At 44.3% G+C, this 20,453-nt stretch overlaps 1 protein-coding gene and 1 long non-coding RNA gene across 5 annotated transcripts in view; both read right to left on the bottom strand.

Moving 5' to 3' along the window:
• The window catches only part of CHGB (chromogranin B), an 80,346-nt gene that overhangs the window by 21,522 nt on the left and 38,371 nt on the right, over window positions 1–20,453 (bottom strand). For 3 of the 4 annotated variants that reach the window (XM_053380709.1, XM_053380708.1, XM_053380712.1), the window contains one exon: window positions 13,470–13,568. The exons of the other annotated variant lie outside the window; for it this stretch is intronic. In XM_053380709.1, the coding sequence (XP_053236684.1) occupies window positions 13,470–13,568 (99 nt within the window). The remainder of the gene's footprint in view (window positions 1–13,469; window positions 13,569–20,453) is intronic. 4 annotated transcript variants of the gene reach the window in all.
• On the bottom strand, window positions 183–10,720 carry LOC128410047 (uncharacterized). The gene is made up of 3 exons (XR_008329373.1): window positions 10,312–10,720; window positions 5,910–6,022; window positions 183–2,663 (listed from the first exon to the last, which is right to left on the bottom strand). It is a non-coding gene; the product is annotated as an uncharacterized LOC128410047 (long non-coding RNA).

The raw sequence follows: 20,453 nt of genomic DNA, 5'->3' as shown, positions 1-20,453 counted from the left end.
GCCCATTTAGTCAAGCACTCTGTTCTTGTAACCAATCATGGAAGCACCCAGTAGCTGCTTCTGAACCACTACATTTTAGCCCATCTCAGTGAAACATGGCTATTGTTCTCCTCTGATCAGCACAAACGATGTAGTTGCACAAATCTCTCCATTATAAACGATGCTAATTATTTCTATGCCCTAACACTCCTATTTTTTCCCCCCAACAGCAGTGGGCAATGTCTCTCACACACAGGAGAAGCACTCCAGTCTGTTGGCTCTGTAGCCCAAACACTCCTGGGCACTTCCATCTTGCAAGAACCACAGTCCAGATGCATGGAGGGCAACACACAGAACTACATCAGCTAAGGGGTCTAAGGTGGAGTGGACAGGCTTGGCAGTACCCCTCTCACACCCATGGGGGTGGGGAGGCTGAAGCATGAGCGCCCAGGTGGCTGTTTGCTGCAGTGGTGCTGGAGTTGGTGGCATGGGCTGCCACAGCTCCTCTTCACATTTGACTCCTCTCCCTCCAAGCTGCCTCCACCCAGCCATGGTGTTGCTGCTGGGGAAGGGGGTCTGTGTGGCACAGACTCTGGGGATCTGCTGATCAGGTCTGGTGAGGAGGACGACAGGGATAGGATGGGAAGAGATGGACCATGCAGCTCCAGGTGTCATGGAATCTCAGGCAAGGGTGAAGAGGCACCAGTCACCTGGCCATACCACTGTGGCATGGAGTCAGCAATGCCAAATTATGTCTACCCTCTCCTCCCCTGAATAGTCCAACTCCCTAAGCATGGAGTCAGGGGGTGGGTGCATAGGTCACGGATAGCGCCCCACAACAAGCCCTGGGCTTATGCTCCCATAGGCAAGTCAATTTCTGAGCGCTGAGCAGTGATGCTCTCATGGCACCTCCAAGCCATAGTGGCTCAAACCTTCTCCCCAGCATCTATATTCATCCTCTGGAGCTCCCCAGCAGGTTCAAGAGAAGTTTTGCATAGGAAGCTGCCTTATACTCAGTCAGACCACACTGGTCCCCTTAGCTCAATATAATCTACACTGACTGGCAGTGGCTTTCCAAAGTTTCGGACAGAAGCTTTCCCCAAGCCAATCTGGAGGTGGAGGAGATTGAACCTAGAACCTTCTGCCTGCGAAGTAGGGATTCTACCACTAAACTATGGTCATGAGGTGTGGACTGTGGACCGTCAGCCTGACAGGAGATCCTACAGTCTCTGTGTACAGAGCCAGTATGGTATAGTGGTTAAGAGCAGTAGACTCGTAATCTGGTGAACCGGGTTCGCGTCTCCTCTCCTCCACATGCAGCTGCTGGGTGACCTTGGGCTAGTCACACTTCTCTGAAGTCTCTCCGTCTCACTCACCTCACAGAGTGTTTGTTGTGGGGGAGGAATGGAAAGGAGAACATTAGTCGCTTTGAGAATCCTTTGGGTAGTGATAAAGCGGGATATCAAATCCAAACTCCCCCTCCTCCTCCTCCTCTAGGGCCTGATGGCAAATGATGACATCCTCTTCCTGTTGCCAGGCACATGCAGGGGTTATAACCTCACCAGGAAGCATCCATGATGGCAGGCTTGTTCACAGCCCTCTCAGGCTGTCCTAGAAGTGTGTAGCGGGCTTCTCCATCATGGGGACATGCCCACTAGGTTTCAGGGATTGCTGAACAGCAGGTGTCTCTGGACAGCTGTTTTCACTACAACCAACCCTCTTGCACTATATACATAACTCTACGGTTGTCCATGTCCAGGCATGCCCAGGATCTGGGGGTTTGGGCCCTAGACCCATTGCTGCCCAGGTCCCCAAGCCTGGTTGGAATGGCACAGAGTCACTGAACTAAGGGCAATATCACCTTATTGTATGCCCAACGTGAGCATCGCTGCAGTTTCCTCATGGGTCTTCAACTGAGCTTGGTTTGCTTCAGGCAATAATTGTAGCATTTCTCTTGTAATTATGCTTATGTGACCCCACTCAGTGAGGTCTGAGACAGTAAATTTCTCTCATCAAATACAACATTGCAAGCGGTTCTGCCTGCTTTAAAACATTTTTAAAATATTTTTTATTGTAGCCTGATGGCAGCTTGATCTGATCAAGAGAGTCCTCTTCCCATCTGGGGTTGTCATTTCTGGGATCAATCAATGCAAATTTTCCCCATTTGCAACTCTGAAAGTGACAGATCAGGTTATCTGTCTTCAAAAGAAGATGAAAACTGATCATAACCTGCCATGGAAAGTGAGCAGAAGAGTGCATTCAAACAGCAACAGATAACAGCTTGAATTTAACAAGGGCTCGGAAATATTCTGGGGAAAGAGGCACATCTCTTAACAATTGTGGAAACCTTTGATGTGAAGGGATTGTTAAAGAGCTATGGAGCCCGACAGGGAACCAGGGGGGTCTTTTTCTGAAGGATGAAAGCTTTACTGAAAATGTATGCGTGCATCATTTTGTGAGCCTCTCCTCTTCTCTTCTCCTGGCTTCTGTGGCTGCTGCTTCTCTATGCTGCTCCTCTCGGTGGATACAGCTGCTGTAGAAAGCAGTCACGAAAACCCCTTGCATTCTAAAATTCAGGCATGTGCCGTGGCTCAGTGGCAGAAGATATGCTTTGCATGCAGAATGTCCCAGGTTCAATCCCCAGCTTCTCCAAGTAGGGCAGGGAAATAGTCCAGTCTGAAAACCTGGGGAGGCCGTCAGTTTAGATAATACGGAGCGAGATGAACCAAAAGTCTGACTAAATGTAAGTATGTTCCCCATGGGATTCAACAGTCAGCCACAGGCCAGAAAAACCCGGATGATTACAGGTACATTGGGATTTGCTTGTTTTACATATAGGGTTGGGGGGGGTTGGTACTGAGTTTTTAAACATTAAGGTACCCCTGCCCATATGGGCCAGTCTTGACAGACTCTAGGGTTGTGCGCCCATCTCACTCAAGAGGCCAGGGGCCAGCGCTGTCCGGAGACACTTCCGGGTCACGTGGCCAGCGTGACAAAGCTGCATCTGGCGAGCCAGAGCCGCACACGGAAACGCCGTTTACCTTCCCGCCGGTAAGCGGTCCCTATTTATCTACTTGCACCCGGGGGTGCTTTCAAACTGCTAGGTTGGCAGGCGCTGGGACCGAGCAACGGGAGTGCACCCCGCCGCGGGGATTCGAACCGCCGACCTTTCAATCGGCAAGCCCTAGGCGCCAAGGCTTTTACCCACAGCGCCACCCGCGTCCCTTTTTAAACATTACTTACACAGAAAAACACATACAGAAAGAAAGGGGAGAGAGGAAACAACAGCAAACCATCATAGTGCATGGGAAGGGGGGAGGAAGATCCTCAGTCAGCAATCTCAATTTTCAAAGTGCTTTTTGTGCAACCTTTGAGAAAGGTGGGTGTGAGAGAGGGAGGAACTTTTAGGCCTCTAGTGGTAGGGTGGAAAGGTGGAGAGGAACTGGGGAAGGGCCAGCTACCCTGTTTCCCTGAAAATAAGACAGTGTCTTATATTAATTTTTGCTCCCAAAGATGCGCTAGGTCTTATTTTCAGGGGATGCCTTATTTTTCCATGAAGAAGAATATGGTACACATTTATTGTCTAATTATGAGTCAGCCAGACTCCGTCAGGGCAGAGCGAGCAGCAGGCGGCAGCTTGTCCTGGTGGTGGCGCGGGCTCTCTGATTTAAAGAGACCTCGCACTGCCTGAACAGCTCCGGCTGCACTGCGGCCAATCAGTGAGCTGTGCGGCGGCGCCTGCCACTACAGTCCAGAGGAGTCAGACACCTTATGGTAGCTTATGGGACCTTATATTCCGGGGGAGGCCTTATGTCGGAGGAGGCCTTATAATCAGGGAGGCCTTATTTTTGGGGGGATGCCTTATATTACAGCGAGAGGCAAAACAGGAAGTAGGTCTTATTTTCGGGGGATGTCTTACTTTCGGGAAAACAGGGTATTAGAGACACGGGGTATCTCTCAGGGTCTAAGCTTGACAACACTTTAGAGCAGGAAGGGTAGATGTGGATGGGGCTAAAGGGGGCATCTGTCGTGTTGTGAAGAAGCAAGAGGGAGAACTGGGAGAAATGCAGGGAATACTTCAGTGTCCCTCCCTTCTTGTTGCACTCAAACTTCTACTACTTCCACTCCTCACCTTCGTCATAAGAAAGAGATTATGGAGGTGGAGCCCTGAAATATTCCAAAGTACCTTCACACAGTGTATTCCATGACTGCTACCAGCTGTTGTAGGGACACAGGTGGTGCTGTGATCTAAACCACCGAGTCTGGGGGGAATGGAGGATTGGCAAGTGGAGCGAGAAGGAAGAAAGAGCCCCCCCTTTTTAAGTGCACATGCAAGCACGAACATTTATGCACATGTAGAGGCAATCCAATTTCTCTTCAGAAGTAAATTCTATTCAATGCTCAATCTTTATAGTGTCTATAGGATTGCAACTTTAACCACTGCATTTATACTAAGAGCTTTATTGTCTTGCATGCCATTGCAAGAATTCAGTCGGGGTATCTTTAGAGAGAATATTTTAAAACATACCATTCTTTCCTTTCATTTGCTATATTTGGCTGTGGACTACAGGTAGTGATTTATCTGCCCATTTCCCATTTAATATTCTCAGCAAACTGGGCTAGTCTGGCTGCCTTAATAATTCACACATTTAAATATTTATAGTGCTTTAATTCTAAGTAAGGCCACTGCTTAATAATAAAAAAAATCACTTTTGAGTTTTCTAGCTAGAAGATTCACAGCTAAAAGATTCACAGCTAGAAGATTCACAGAGGCAAATCTCAGCTCTATAAATTAAGCCTATCTTTATGTGCAACAAGATATAGTGACTATGGGAGCTGTAAGCATTTTAAAAATCCCAAGGTCTATTAGCACACAGTCGTGCATTTAAAGCTCACTATTTTACCAGCATTTTTCTTTATTGGCTCTCAAATGGGAGTGGAAGGATTTCCCAGATTCATTCTTATGGATTACACTGTATATCATCAAAGGAAAGCCTAAAGCAAAAGCACTTGGTTCAAAAGAGGGACACCTAGTTCTTTCTTACTGTTCATTCATGGTGGAAAGATCCCCTTGACATCCTGCAATTGTGCCAATTGCTCCCACTGCTCATGTGAAAAGACACAAAGAGGTGGCACCAGGATCTCAGCTATACAGGAGGTGAGGCATGGTGGCTCATGGTGACATAAAAACACACCAAGACCCCTGATGGATCAAGCCAATGTCCAATCTAGTCCAGTATCCTGTTCTCACAGTGGCCAGCCTATGGAAAGCATGAATGAGCCAAGGTTCAGTCCCTAGAATTTCCATCCCCAAGATCAGGGGTCAGCAAACTTTTTCAGCAGAGGGCTGGTCCACTGTCGCTCAGACCTTGTGAGGGGGGCGGACTATTTTTTTTGGGGGGGGGGAATGAACAAATTCCTATGCCCCACACATAACCTCACATAGTCACTATATCTTGTTGCACATAAAGACAGGTTTAATTTATAGAGCAGAGATTTGCCTCTGTGAATCTTCTAGCACAGCTAGAGATGCATTTTAAATAAAAGCACACATTCTACTCATGTAAAAACACCAGGCTGGCCCCACAAATAACCCAGAGATGCATTTAAAATAAAAGGATACATTCTACTCATGTAAGAACACACTGATTCCCGGACTGTCTGCGGGCCAGATTTCTAAGGCAATTGGGCTGGATCCAGCCCCCGGGTCTTAGTTTGCCTACCCGTGCCCAAGATCATCAGATAGCAAGTGATGTGAATTACCAAGGGTCACAACCCAGTGGAAGGTCCCAGGTTCTACCCCCAGCAATTTGAGGTACGGCTGGGAGAGACAACCATCTGAGAGGTGCTGCCAGTAAGTATAGCCATTATTGAGATAGATGGGCCAATGGTCTAAGTATAAGTTGGTTAGAGTGTGCTGCTGGTAATACCAAGGTTGCAGGTTCTATCCCTGTATGGGACAGCCTCACACACCAGGGGATGGATCTTAATGGCATGGCAGCAGGAGACCAGCAGCTCACCCAGCCTGTGCAGACTGCAGAATCTAGGGAAGAAGAGGGGAAATAGTCAAGAAATGGATTCCTTGATACTCTCTATCTCTGTGCTGAATTTGGTTCCCTATGTTTCTAAATCTTGAGGGATAGCATAAGAAGCGCAATGCAGAAAGAATTAGGAATCCTACTTTGAGGGTGGTGCTGTGGGTTAAACCACAGAGCCTAGGACTTGCTGATCGGAAGGTCGGCGGTTCGAATCCCCATGATGGGGTGAGCTCCCGTTGCTCGGTCCCTGCTCCTGCCAACCTAGCAGTTCGAAAGCACGTCAAAGTGCAAGTAGATAAATAGGTACCACTCTGGCGGGAAGGCAAACAGCATTTCCGTGCGCTGCTCTGGTTCGCCAGAAGCGGCTTAGTCATGCTGGCCGCATGACCCGGAAGCTGTACGCTGGCTCCCTCAGCCAATAAAGCGAGATGAGCGCTGCAACCCCAGAGTCGGTCACGACTGGACCTAATGGTCAGAGGTCCCTTTACCTTTACTTACACTTTAAATTATGACTCTGTAAAAACAAAAGATGGGACAACGATATTGTGTAATATGAGGTAATGCATGTTCTTTGTACTTTTGTGTCAAAAAAAAGCCTGGCCAGGACGGCTTTCCTGTTATAGCTTCTGGAGTTGACGAGGCATGTGAGCCTCACCTGTCCTAGAATCACAGAATCATAGAGTTGGAATAGACCATAAGGGCCATCGAGTACAACCCCCTGCCAAGCAGGAAACACCATCAGAGCACTCCTGACATATGGTTGTCAAGCCTCTGCTTAAAGACCTCCAAAGAAGGAGACTCCACCACACTCCTTGGCAGCAAATTCCACTGTCGAACAGCTCTTACTGTCAGGAAGTTCTTCCTAATGTTTAGGTGGAATCTTCTTTCTTGTAGTTTGGATCCATTGCTCCGTGTCCGCTTCTCTGGAGCAGCAGAAAACAACCTTTCTCCCTCCTCTATATGACATTCTTTTATATATTTGAACATGGCTATCATATCACCCCTTAACCTCCTCTTCTCCAGGCTAAACATGCCCAGCTCCCTTAGCCGTTCCTCATAAGGCATCGTTTCCAGGCCTTTGACCATTTTGGTTGCCCTCCTCTGGACACGTTCCAGTTTGTCAGTGTCCTTCTTGAAGTGTGGTGCCCAGAACTGGACACAGTACTCCAGGTGAGGTCTGACCAGAGCAGAATACAGCAGCACTATTACTTCCCTTGATCTAAATGCTATACTCCTATTGATGCAGCCCAGAATTGCATTGGCTTTTTTAGCTGCCGCGTCACACTGTTGGCTCATGTCAAGTTTGTGGTCAACCAAGACTCCTAGATCCTTTTCACATGTACTGCTCTCAAGCCAGGTGTCACCCATCTTGTATTTGTGCCTCTCATTTTTTTTGCCCAAGTGCAATACTTTACATTTCTCCCTGTTAAAGTTCATCTTGTTTGTTTTGGCCCAGTTCTCTAATCTGTCAAGGTCCTGAGTCTCCTCCAGCTGAGAAATCAGACAACTCAACCCCAAGCTAGCAAGCCACACCTGGGCTGTGGGTCCTTGCCTTCCTTCCCTCCGAACTGACAGCTGTTAGTTCTGGAATCCTGAGTTCAGGGGTGCTACGTCCCATTTTGCTCCTTGAGGCCAAACAGGAAGTGCCACCCTGCTCTGCCACCCCACCACCACCCACGGGACACTCACCACCACTTAGTCACCTACCCTTGGTGCTGCAGCAGTGCTGGCATTGGTGCCTGAAAGAGCATGCAAGATCTCTCCCAAATCTCAATACATATTTTGCTCTCCTAGACATCTTGAAGGCTTCCATGGCATTTGGCTGCTTTCCCAGAGCACGGGGCCCCAATCGTGCAGGTTTTCAGGGATAACATGGGAGTAATTATCCCTACTTAAACCCCCAGGGTAGAGAGGGACTGGCTGCCACCAGCGGGTCATCCAATAACTGCCACTTGCTACAGAATGCGGGGGCAGGGATGCTGGGTGCTGAGAACTGCATGAATTGGAAACTCTCCAGAGCCGTCGCCAGGAGCAGGAGGATCCCTGTTTTTCAAAAATTATTAGAATTCGGACTAAGAAACAGGCAGTTCTGGAAAGGAGATTTTTAAAAAAGACCTGCTAAATAATTCAGTCACTGTGTGCCAAAGCTTTGATCTGAGATGGACTTAAGTCGTTTTGCTGCGGTTTATGTGAGGTGCGTGGCTGTTTTCTTTTCCTCTACTTCTTTAGTTCACAATTTGACAAGCCTTGCTAAGAAAGATCTAATTAAACAAATGGAATGCGAGAGGAACCATGTAAAGATTTGAGATGCTTTATGGCGCCGTCTTCTGTGGAGGGTTCTAATTAGAACTGGCAAGAACAAGATTTATGTGCTTTTAGCTTGAGATCATAAAATGGCGAACTGTGACACACTTGAAAAAGAAGCTTCTTTAAGGGGGCGGAAGACAGCTGATACACTAAAAATGGGGTGTATTTTACATCAAAACTGCATCTGCTTGTATGGTTTTGTATCATATATGGATTATCAAAATGAAGGTCGATCTTTGGTCCTGGCGAACCCTCCCTAGGGCCCAGGGAGAGCAAGCTTGGATCTTAGAGGAACCAAACAATTAATTGTGGAATATACTTGACGGCATCACCTTCTATGGAAGATTCTTATCTGGATTTGGGAAACATTTGCTTATTAAGGGACTTTAACGGATAGTTGGAATACAGCCCGGAATTTTAGAGGTAAAAGCATGAAATGGAAAGGGGGCTCTCTGAGGGGATGGTGCCAAAAATGACTGATGACAATAAGAGAAAGAAGAAAAAATCCTCTTGCATGTTAACATAAATATGGATTTGTTAAATACGATGGAAAGTTGCATATCAGTGATTGTGATGATGATAAAGGGTTAACATCAGAATTATGATATTGGGAACAAACAACGGAGAAAATGCGGGAACAAGAATAAAAGACTTTCTCCTTCCAGCCAGAACATGGGAAGTCCTTTTTAAATTATATAATTTGGCATGTATAATTGGCTTTTAATTTGGAATGTATAATTGGCTTTATTATTTGTGTTATGATTTGGTATGATTTGATATGTTATTAATGTTATTAACTGGAATGTTATTAATGGAAAATTAATAAAAAATATTTGAACAACAGCATTACACTTTTGACCTCCTACATTTTCTGCCAGTGCCATGTGAGAGACGAGAACTGCATCTCTCTCTCTCACACACACACACACACAGAGACACACACACACAATGCATATATTGAAACACAAACTCCCTCATGAAATTAGAGATCTGTTGATGCACTTTTATGGCCAGGTGCTCTTAGAGCATTTAAGAAGCAAGGAACAGTCACAACAACCCAACCAGCACTGAAACTTTCACCACACTAGGGAAGTAACACTGCATTTTAATATGGCAAAGATCTTTTCAAACCTTTGTGGATAGAACCGCTGTACAAACAAAACCAGCTTTTAGAGCAGAGGTGGGGGATCTATGGCCTTCCCAGATGTCGCTGAACTCCCATCAACCCCAGCTTATGAAAGGAGTTGAAGTAGCAACACCTGGCAAGACCCTTTCACCAGACCCAGTTCTCCACTCCTGAGGTATATATCAGTGGGAGTGTGTGATCTCAGAATTTGGAAGATCTGACCTGGAAACCCTACTTCAGCTACAACTTGTAACGTTTAGATTAATAACTTTAATTACTCATCCCCTTTCCTAAAGTGAGTTAAGGAAAGTGTTTTAAAGATAGCCACTCATGACAAGGGTTGCCATTGTTTAAAATAAGGAAAGCATTCAAAATAGCCATTACCTTATAAGCAAACAGAATCAGGTATATTTTCATCACATTAAGGGGGAAAAACATGCTACACAACTACCCACACAGAACAAAAATAATGCATTTATGGAGCCAGCAAGTTGGCTGATGTGTGCTCGGTTTAGCAACCATATGCTGTGACATACTTGCCTACTACAAAACATTGGAAAACGTGGAGCTAGAAATGGAAAGAGAGGCGACAATCTCTGCCATTGGAACATATGCTGAGAGAAATAATTGCCTATTTTGAGTCTCTCTTGACCCAAGAAGCATTAGTCAATATGTCTGAATGAGTCAGTTTCTTCTGCATTTCTAGAAACCATATAGGTAAGCGGAAATGTTCATTAGGTAATTAGGACAATGTGGAGCTTTCACTTACACAAGCCAAAAAGAAAAGCAATTAGGAAAGGCAGATAATGTGGAGCTCTACGTACACGAGCCAGGAGAGAAGGTTGCAAACCTTTGACACACCTGCTGCAGTGTAAGCCTCACTGAACTCTGGACTTACTCAGGACTGGCTCCATTAGACAGAGTGAAGCAGCTGCCTCAGGCAACAGATGCTATAGGGAAGCAGAGGAAGGCAGCAGGGTATTGAGAGGGCAACAATATATGGAGGGCACCAGACTGGTTACCTCTGGTGTAAGCAACACTGAACTAGACAGTCTGTTTTGGTATAAGACAGGCTCCTAATGCTTTGACAGTGCAGTCCTTAGACATTCTTCCATAAAGAGCCGTTATTGTTATTAAGCACAGCAACTCCAGCCACCTACTTATGCTCCAAAGTGAGAGAAAGTGCAGAAGAGGCGGACAGGGCAAAGATGGCTTAACAGATATCTCATCATTACTAATAAGCATTGAAATGCTCACTTCTTACTAAAAGGAAAAGCTCAATATACGGTACCTATTACGTGGTAGATCAAAAACTGGGCTTGGAATGCTCAGGGAACTGCTTCCTTCATTCTAGTACAACCTCCCCACCAGATTGTTTTTATAGATAACAGCAAGTGTAGCTTGCTTGAAGGTAACAATTTCATACGGAAATGCCCTAGGAATTCCTTTCATTTGCGGTTCCCTCATTTACTCCTGCAGCTGACATGTTTCCATGAGAACTGCAGAGAGAAGAAAAAGTGAGCTCCAAAGGCAGTTCCAGCAACCATCCCAATGCCTATTTGTGTTTCACTTATACAACACAGGTTGAGAGAGGAAGAAAACAAATCTATAATTTACTGAATTTCAAAAACGAGTGGGTGGAAAATCTAGCTAAGTCAGACACAGGCTTGCAGTTCCCCAGGCAGAGATGTTTGTTCTGCAGAATTTGCAAGGAGGCTTTTTATGCAAAGATTTTAAGCTCATTTGTCTTTCCCAGTAAATAGCATGTTCTCTCCCCCCCCCCCCCGGATTCTTCTGGGGATAAGCTCCAACGCTCAGTTTGTGTAATGAAAGAGCCCCAATGAGTTAAACAACTTTGGGGGAAAGGATTTGAAAAAAGGGTGGTAGGTATACGGTGAGTATGGTGTGATACTCAACTCCTGTAGAATAATAATTAAGAGGAATTGTGGCTGTTCTTTGACACTGTTGGTAAGCTAGCTAGTGCTGAAATACATGATCCAGAAAGTTCTGTCAGATGCTCTGGGGCCTTTGATGGCAGGGCTGGGAATTGGTTTGGTTTGGATGGTCGAAACCCCAGATACAAAATGCTCCTTGACTAATGAAGTTCATTGGCTGACCTTGATCTGTTGTCACCATAACCTACCTTAGAAGTAGCTATGAGAATATAACTCAAGAGTTCCTTGGAGGAAAAGTGGGATGCAATAGTAATGAATTAAACAAAACGAAGCTTCTCTGAACTGAGCAACAGTGGATCAATATTTCTGTAAGACAACAACAAAGGGGAGCAATAAGGCTAAACAGGAGGAAGATTCAATCTAGTAAAAGCCCAGTCACTGCAAATTCATTCCCCAGCAGCTGCTACAATGATCCAAACAGCAAGCTTCAAGAGAATTTCCACGGTATCATTTACTTTTATTGATACAAGGAGAGAAACCTCTATACAGTCATACCTCAGGTTACAGATGCTTCAGGTTGCGTGTTTTCGGGTTGCGCACCACACTGAACCCAGAAGTACCGGAACGGGTTACTTCCGGGTTTTGGCGCTTGCGCATGCGCAGAAGCACCGAATCACGACCCGCACATGTGCAGACGTAGCGGTGCGGATTGGAAACGTGCTACCCACACGGATCACGTTCGCAACCCAAGCATCCACTGTATTCTTGATGTACACAGATGCTAACTTTGCTCTTAAAAAACAACCACCACCAATGATCACAGGTCCTGTATAGAACCGAGAATATTAATCTTATTAGTTGAATAAGCAGAGGCCAGAAGCTCAGCTGGTGTGAGCCACACAGCTGAGTAACCACCAGCAACGGTTGCAGTATTTGGGTTATTTTAAGGTTTTAGCTCTTAAAAAGAGAAAGAGATACCTTTGGACTCAGCAGCAGCCACAGCTTTCTCGTTGCCCTTTCAGCAGTTGGAAAGCAAGCAAGGCACACGCTTCAAAGATTCAACAAGATCTTGCACTTAAAAAAACAACCACTAGCTATTTCTATGGTCCACTTCCCCAGCGAATTATATTCTGCAGTTTCAGCAATGTGTTTACATTGTCTCTTTTCAAGTTATGCAAAGAATAGGAGGGAAGGGACATAAAACCCCCATTTATAGCCTGCCAATTGATGCATGCCCAAAGCAGTGACAGTAGAACAAGCTTTACAATCCCCTCCCTGAGGAGAAAGGAGCAGGTTACCATATGCATACATTGCAACACATTGATTAGGTCAATCCCACCCGGGGAAGGCTATGCTTGATCTCTCTTGAAAGTCAGCTTTATTCTTTTTAAAATAACAACACTACCCCATGATTCTACGTTTTTTGAAGAAATCCAATGCCTCGGAAGGAATTCAACGTAGGGCTGAGCAGATTACTCCACCAGCGCAAGCATTTTTGCTTGCCAGATGGAAGAATCCACCCCCTCTTCCCCACCCCCCCCACCCCGTTCTCGGGGGTACTCCCCAATCCCCCCACAATCATGGGTGAGGGAACAAAAGGGGGAGGAGAAGAAGGAAAGCCCCATAGCACTAGAGGATGTCTTGGTCCTCATTGCTGGATGACGAATGAAAACAAATCGCACATGTGCTTAAAAAGCTAACCATCTCCAGCAAAATAAATAAATCACTTTGTTACGTTCTGTTTCAAGATAAATTGAAGGATATCATTTGAGAGCCCAGGCATTTGCTTTCTTTCCTCCAAACTAACTCTGGTTTCCGTGGGAATGGAAAAGCAGGTGCTGCTGGAGCGCTGAGGAAACACCTTGTTCTCATCTCGGTTCAAAACCAGCTGGGCCATTTGGAGACTCTTCTGTGCGTACGTCATTCCTTCTTTGCCTGCCAGCTCTGCAATTTTGACAGACAGGCACTGGGAAGCCGCTTCGTAGGCTGGACTCCCTCCAAACGGCTTCTTCTGGCAGCAAGTCCCATAAAACTTATCCAGAGATTGTCTGATGGCAGGCCCCCCTTCCTCCGTTTGCTCACATGTCCAAGACGAGGGAAGTTGACTAGGCTGAGGTAGTTCACCGTCCACACAGCTACTTGGCTCTGCCTTCTCACATTGTCTATGCCTCCAAGCTATGCTGGTTCCAACTGTGTGTGCTATGAAGATGGCTTTATCTGGGTCTGCCAGGAAAGAAGTTGCAAAGACATATTATTCATAGTGAAGTAAGGAAAGGGAAATACAAAAAGCTGACCAGTTTTGTTTTGTTCTTGAAATCATTTTTATTTGATTCTATAAGTGTAAATTTATTACAATACCAATTACATACCCATGAGATTTCTCTGAATCTTGAGACTTCCCCCCATCCCCTCCCTGGGTCCTGTTGTTAACATTTCCAACTGCATATTATTTCACAGTCTATGTTTTGTATCTATCCATATTATCCATAGTATTTGTTACATTACAAGTGGGGTTAAAATCCTGCTAATGTTTTCATCTGCTTACAGTGTTCTCCTAAATAAATTATAATTTTTTCCCATTCTTTCTTAAAGTTTTTGTCTTCTTGGTTTCTGAGCTTTCAGGTTTGCCATTTCAGCATAGTCTAACAGCTTGGTTTGCCATTCGTCTCTGGTAGGGAATGGAGGGGGTTCCTTAAGTGTTCCTTACCCTTGCCCTGCTAAACTGGTTCAGGGATAACAGTGGTGTTATAAGATGGGGCCATAGTTTGACCCCATTAAGGCACATTCATATGGTATCTGATATTAGCTCAGTTAGCAGAACATGTGACTCTTAATCTCAGGGCTGTGGGTTCTAGCCCCACACTGGGCAAAAGATTCCTGAATTGCCGGGAGTTGGACTAGAGGATCCATTCCACTCCATGATTCTATTATTTTCGTGGCTCTGCCATCCCCAAGACGGCGCCTCATCAGTGGCTCAAAATCTTGCAGATGATCTAGTTTTGACATTACAGGAGCCAGAATCTAGTACTAAAAGAGTTTTAGAACTAATTCAAGAATTTGGTCAGGTGGCAGGATTCAAATTGAACAAGTTAAAAACCAAAGTTCTTGAGAAAAATTTAACACCGATAGAGAGAGAAAAGTTCCAAAATGAAACAGGCCTGACTGTGGTTAAGAAAGTGAATTATTTGGGGATTAATATGACAGCTAAAAATGGGAATTTGTTTAAAGACAACTATGAAAAATGTTGGGCTGAAGTGAAAAAAGATTTAGAAATTTGGTCAAATTTGAAGCTTTCCTTGTTGGGTCGAATTGCAGCTATAAAGATGAATGTATTGCCTAAAATGTTGTTTTTGTTTCAAACTTTGCAAATTTTGGACAAAATGGATTGTTTCAAGAAGTGGCAGAAAGACATTTCTAAATTTGTCTGGCAGGGCAAGAAGCCTAGAATAAAATTTAAGATATTAACTGATGTAAAGGAAAGAGGTGGATTTGCCCTGCCAGACCTGAAACTTTATTATGAATCAACAGCATTTTGCTGGTTGAAAGACTGGCTGCTTCTTGAGAACACAGACATTTTGGATCTTGAAGGTTTTAACAATGTTTTTGGGTGGCATGCATATTTGTGGTACGACAAGGTGAAAGCACACAAAGCTTTTAAAAATCATATTGTCAGGAGAGCATTTTTTAATGTTTGGACTAGATATAAAGATCTATTGGAAAATAAAACTCCAAGGTGGTTGTCACCAATGGAGGCCAAGGCTCAGAGAAAACTTAATATGGAGGCCAAATGGCCAAAATACTGGGAAATTTTGGAACAAGAAGGGGACAGACTGAAATTGCAGAGTTTTGAGAAACTGAAAGATAAAGTGTGAGATTGGCTTCATTATTACCAGATAATGGAGGTTTATAATTTGGACAAGAAAGTTGGTTTCCAGGTGGAAAAATCTAAATTGGAAACAGAATTGCTAGAATCCAAAACTAAGACTTTGTCAAAAATGTATAACTTGCTGCTGAAATGGAATACTCAGGATGAGACGGTTAAATCTGTAATGATTAAATGGGCACAAGACGTTGGACACAATATTATGTTTGCTGACTGGGAACAGTTGTGGACCACCGGGATTAAATTTACGGCATGTAATGCCTTAAGAGAAAATATTATGAAAATGATATACAGGTGGTACATGACCCCAGTCAAGCTTGCAAAAATCTATCATTTGCCCGATAACAAATGTTGGAAATGTAAGGAAAATGAAGGTACATTCTTTCACCTTTGGTGGACGTGTCCCAGGATTAAGGCTTTCTGGGAAATGATATATAACGAATTGAAAAAGGTATTTAAATATACCTTCTTGAAGAAACCAGAGGCCTTTCTCTTGGGCATGGTTGGCCAAGTGGTGCCAAAGAAGGACAGAACTTTTTTTATGTATGCTACAACAGCAGCAAGAATACTCATCGCAAAGTATTGGAAGACGCAAGATTTACCCACTCTGGAAGAATGGCAGATGAAACTGATTGACTGTATGGGACTGGCAGAATTGACGAGCAGAATCCGTGACCAGGGTGAAGAGTCGGCTGAAGAAGATTGGAAAAAATTCAAGGACTATTTACAGAAATACTGTAAAACTAAAGAAAGTTAGATGGTGTTGGATTGAAATTGAGAGGTTTCTAGCTGTAATGATACAAAGGAACATAGATGAGGGAAAAAGGGTTTGAAAAATAAGATAATGTTATAAGCTGTAATGCTTTAAATGAAGGATTTGCTGAACAAATAACTTTAATTGGGATACAAGAAGGAGAAGTATGAGGAGGTCTGAGAAATTTGTTATTTAAAAGTATGGTTTATGAATTTTATGTCTTTTTTAATGTTTTTGTTTGTTCTGTTTTTGTTTGTCTGTTTAAAAAATTGGAAAATTTAATAAATATTCTTAAAAAAAAAATCAGTGGCTCAAAATCCCACAACATTACAAAACACAACAATGCCAAAATGAAATTTTGATGTTTATCTGCTAGGAGTTCCTGTATCACTTGAATGCCGTGGCTGAAATGATGTGAGCTTCCTCGGGGAAATAAGAAGCTTAGAAGTGTTTATAATTTTCTTTGAAAATGAGGATAGTTTGTTTAATAAAGCCAAACAACAAAGCAGGATGGGAATGTTGCCAGTGGTGAGGGCTTTTAAGTTTCCTGCAAAAATGTACATTTGCAAAAGAGCAATAATTGGTCAACTACCTGGCTATATATATAATGACCCATCCGAGATGACTGTAGATATGCATACAAACACATTATACGTACATTAACATGAGTAAGACATAAGTTATTGCTGTGCTAGATTTTATGCTATGCTGAAGCTCAAACTACATGTTATACTTGATTAGTCATTTGTTAATTTCCTCTCTGCTCTTCATCTTGTTTCAAAAAATGAAAAGTGGCTATAGGAGACTGGAATCTTCAGCATTGCACTGAGAGGGAGGAACAGCTACTAAACCCTTTCCCCTCAATTTTTTACCCCATCCCCATTCAAATTTCATGGAAGATAGGGCTATCAAAGACTACTGGGACAGCCCAGTCAGATCGGTGGGGTACAATTGTCGTTGTTGTTTACTACCACTATGATAGCTGTGCTCTACCTCTACAGCTGAAGGCAGCATGGATTCTGAATACAGTGGTACCTCGGGTTACAGGCACTTCAGGTTACAGACGTTTCAGGTTACAGACTCCGCTAACCCAGAAATAGTACCTCGGGTTAAGAACTTTGCTTCAGGATGAGAACAGAAATCGTGCAGCAGCGGCGCAGCAGCAGCAGGAGGCCCCATTAGCTAAAGTGGTACCTCAGGTTAAGAACAGTTTCAGGTTAAGAACGGACCTACAGAACAAATTAAGTTCTTAACCCGAAGGACCACTGTACCAGATAATAGAAACCATGGGAGGGAAGCGTGCTCTTGTGCTCATGTTCTGCGCCCTGGTTTCCCACAGGCCTCTGGTGGGCTGTTGTAAGAACTGGAGGCTGAACTAGATGGCCGGATCTAGCAGGCTATTTTTATGAAATCACATTATTTTTTTAAAATCACACCCAGGGTTGCTTTTCTCTCTGTGGGAGAAAAGTTATGGGACTATCCCATGTGCAGGAAAGCAGTTTGTGGTGTGGGGGGCACTTTTCAGAAGGCAAATAGTTGGAAAGAGAAGCAGTGTGAAGACCCTTTCTGAAACGCAGGCCCCACCTGCATTATACATTCCAAACAGCAACATAGCACTGGAAGCAGTAATGGCTTTCCCCAGGAAATCCTGAGACCTGTCACTTGTTAACGGTGCCGAGAGTTTGATTGTCAAAACTGGAATCTGTTAGAAGACCTTGGGTTAAGGACTTAATTCGTTCTGGAGGTCCGTTCTTAACCCAAAACTGTTCTTAACCTGAAGCACCACTTTAGCTAATGGGGCCTCCTGCTGCCGCCACACCGCCGCCACGCGATTTCTGTTCTCATCCTGAAGCAAAGTTCTTAACCCGAGGTACTATTTCTGGGTTAGCGGAGTCTGTAACCTGAAGCGTCTGTAACCCGAGGTACCACTGTATTATGAAACAGGGGTCTTCTAACCAGCAGTGGAGCATGTCTCCATGCGTGTCTCTGATCCAGATCCGGATGCTTTCAATGGGCCCCTGAAGGCAGCGGCGAGGCGACAAAAGGCCTACCACATTCCTACACCGGCAACCCCTTGCAAGGCTGGGATCCGGGGAGGGCAGCACCACTGCGAGAAAAACGCAACAACAACATGCTGCACAAGTCACTGTCCTTTCCTACATACATTGGGGGAACAGGTTGGAGAGTGACCTATGAGGATTTAACCCTAGATTCTGCCTCCACCCATTTTTTTGTGCTTAGCACATCCGCATGCCAAGTTAACCCATGTTGCTAACAGACGTGATCCTTGAGGTTTCATGGGGGGAGGGGGACTGCTTACGGCTTCTTGCCCTCTTCCGCCTCTACAACCTTGTGAGATTTGTGGCTGTCTGTTACATAAGCCCCTTGTGCCTTTTTGTTGGTTTGTTTTAAAAAGCCAGGTCTTTTATAATTCATTGAAACTCAAAGAGTGGAACAAACACTTCATATAAATATGAAATCCTGTTCAAAGGAAACAGAGCTGTATACACAAGGCTATTAAACACAAAGCTGAGTCACCTTATGATGTGGCTATTAAAAAGTAATCACAGTATGGGCATACCCCCCCCCACCCCACCCACTCAAGTACATTGTGCCTGTTATCAAGGGGAGCTTTCTCCTTTTTATTTGCCAGCTTTCATCTTCCCTAATGAATCCCCTTCATAAGCAATTGGGAACAAGAATGTCTCTCCCTGACCTACAATACAGCATTTATAACGATGCACAAAATGGAAAACCACCTTTTAACTATGAAAAAATTGACTCAGTTGAGGTGGGAAAGGACTCAACAAAGTTCAGGGTGAAGTACCACATCATAACCATACAAGGGATTGTTGTTGTTGTTGTTGTTGTTGCTGAAAGGGAAACCAATACTAGACTTCCGGAGGCGGCGCCATCGGTAATGGCGGATTCCCTCCAGCTGTGAGGGGATTACTCCACGGAAATCGGGTCTAACCGCGACAGCGACACGGGGACCCTTTAGGAAACTACAGGCGGGAGAAGCCTGTGTTCGTGGGACTCAGCGGGCACCTTTAGCGCCCCCCCCTAACTGCAAAGGAACCCCGTAAGGGGTCCTGGAGCGAAACGGGGAGACAGGCGCAGTGCTGAGAGCCAACTGCTTCTTCCGTGGAGCGAATCCACACAGCCGTTGCCGGAGAGCGCTGACCTTTTTCCTGGGACAATTCGGCTAACAAACAACTACCCGTGAGTAGGTCAACTTCAAAGACCCGGGGATTCAAGAAAAAGAGGATTAATTTGGCACTGAAACGGGAAGGCGCAAACAGGAAGTCCGCCTTCTTTTCTGTATATAGATCAAAGCAAAGACTGATTAAGCTAACGCTGGAGAGTGGGGTTTAAAAAGGACTTAAATCCTGACGTCAAATTAAAAGATTTCCCTCCTTGAATTGCAGGAGAGGGGAGGGAAGAGGAGAAAATATATGTTGCCTGCAAGAAAAGTGGAGGAAAAAGGAGTAAAAGACCACCACTTAATCCTTGGGAACAGACTGCCAGACTAATAAAATTGCTGTACTGAGAATTGCACTATTTATGGACAATGTTACTTTGTGACAGTTAACTCTGCAAGTGAGACACTTTTACTCTGAGGGTTACTTTGAAAGGAGATAAACTGAAATTGCAGAGTTTTGAGAAATTAAAAGATAAAGTGCGAGACTGGCTTCATTATTATCAAATAAGAGAGGCCTATAATTTGGACAAAAAAATTGGCTTCCAGGTGGAAAAATCAAAATTGGAAACAGAATTGTTAGATCCCAAAACTAAGATACTTTCAAGAATGTATAACTTGCTGTTGAAATGGAATACGCAGGATGAAACGGTTAAATCTGCTATGATTAAATGGGCACAAGATATTGGTCATAACATTATGTTTGCGGACTGGGAACAGTTGTGGACCACCGGTATGAAATTTACGGCATGTAATGCCTTAAGAGAGAATATTATGAAAATGATATACAGGTGGTACATGACACCAGTCAAGCTTGCAAAAATATATCATTTGCCCGATAACAAATGCTGGAAATGTAAAGAAAATGAAGGTACATTCTTTCACCTTTGGTGGACGTGCCCAAAGATTAAGGCTTTCTGGGAGATGATCTATAATGAAATGAAAAAGGTATTTAAATATACCTTCTTGAAGAAACCAGAGGCCTTTCTCCTGGGCATAGTCGGCCAATTGGTGCCAAAGAAGGATAGAAATTTCTTTATGTATGCAACAACAGCAGCAAGAATACTCATTGCAAAGTATTGGAAGACACAAGATTTACCCACCCTGGAAGAGTGGCAGATGAAGGTGATGGACTATATGGAATTAGCGGAAATGACTGACAGAATCCGTGACCTGGGAGAAGAGTTGGTGGAAGAAGACTGGAAGAAATTTAAAGACTATCTTCAGAAACACTGTAAAATTAATGAATGTTAAAAATGATGTTGGATTGAA

This window comes from Podarcis raffonei, chromosome 3 (genome assembly GCF_027172205.1).
Source record: "Podarcis raffonei isolate rPodRaf1 chromosome 3, rPodRaf1.pri, whole genome shotgun sequence".
Classification (NCBI taxonomy): Eukaryota; Metazoa; Chordata; class Lepidosauria; order Squamata; family Lacertidae; genus Podarcis; species Podarcis raffonei.
This window is presented reverse-complemented; position numbering and strand designations above follow the sequence as displayed.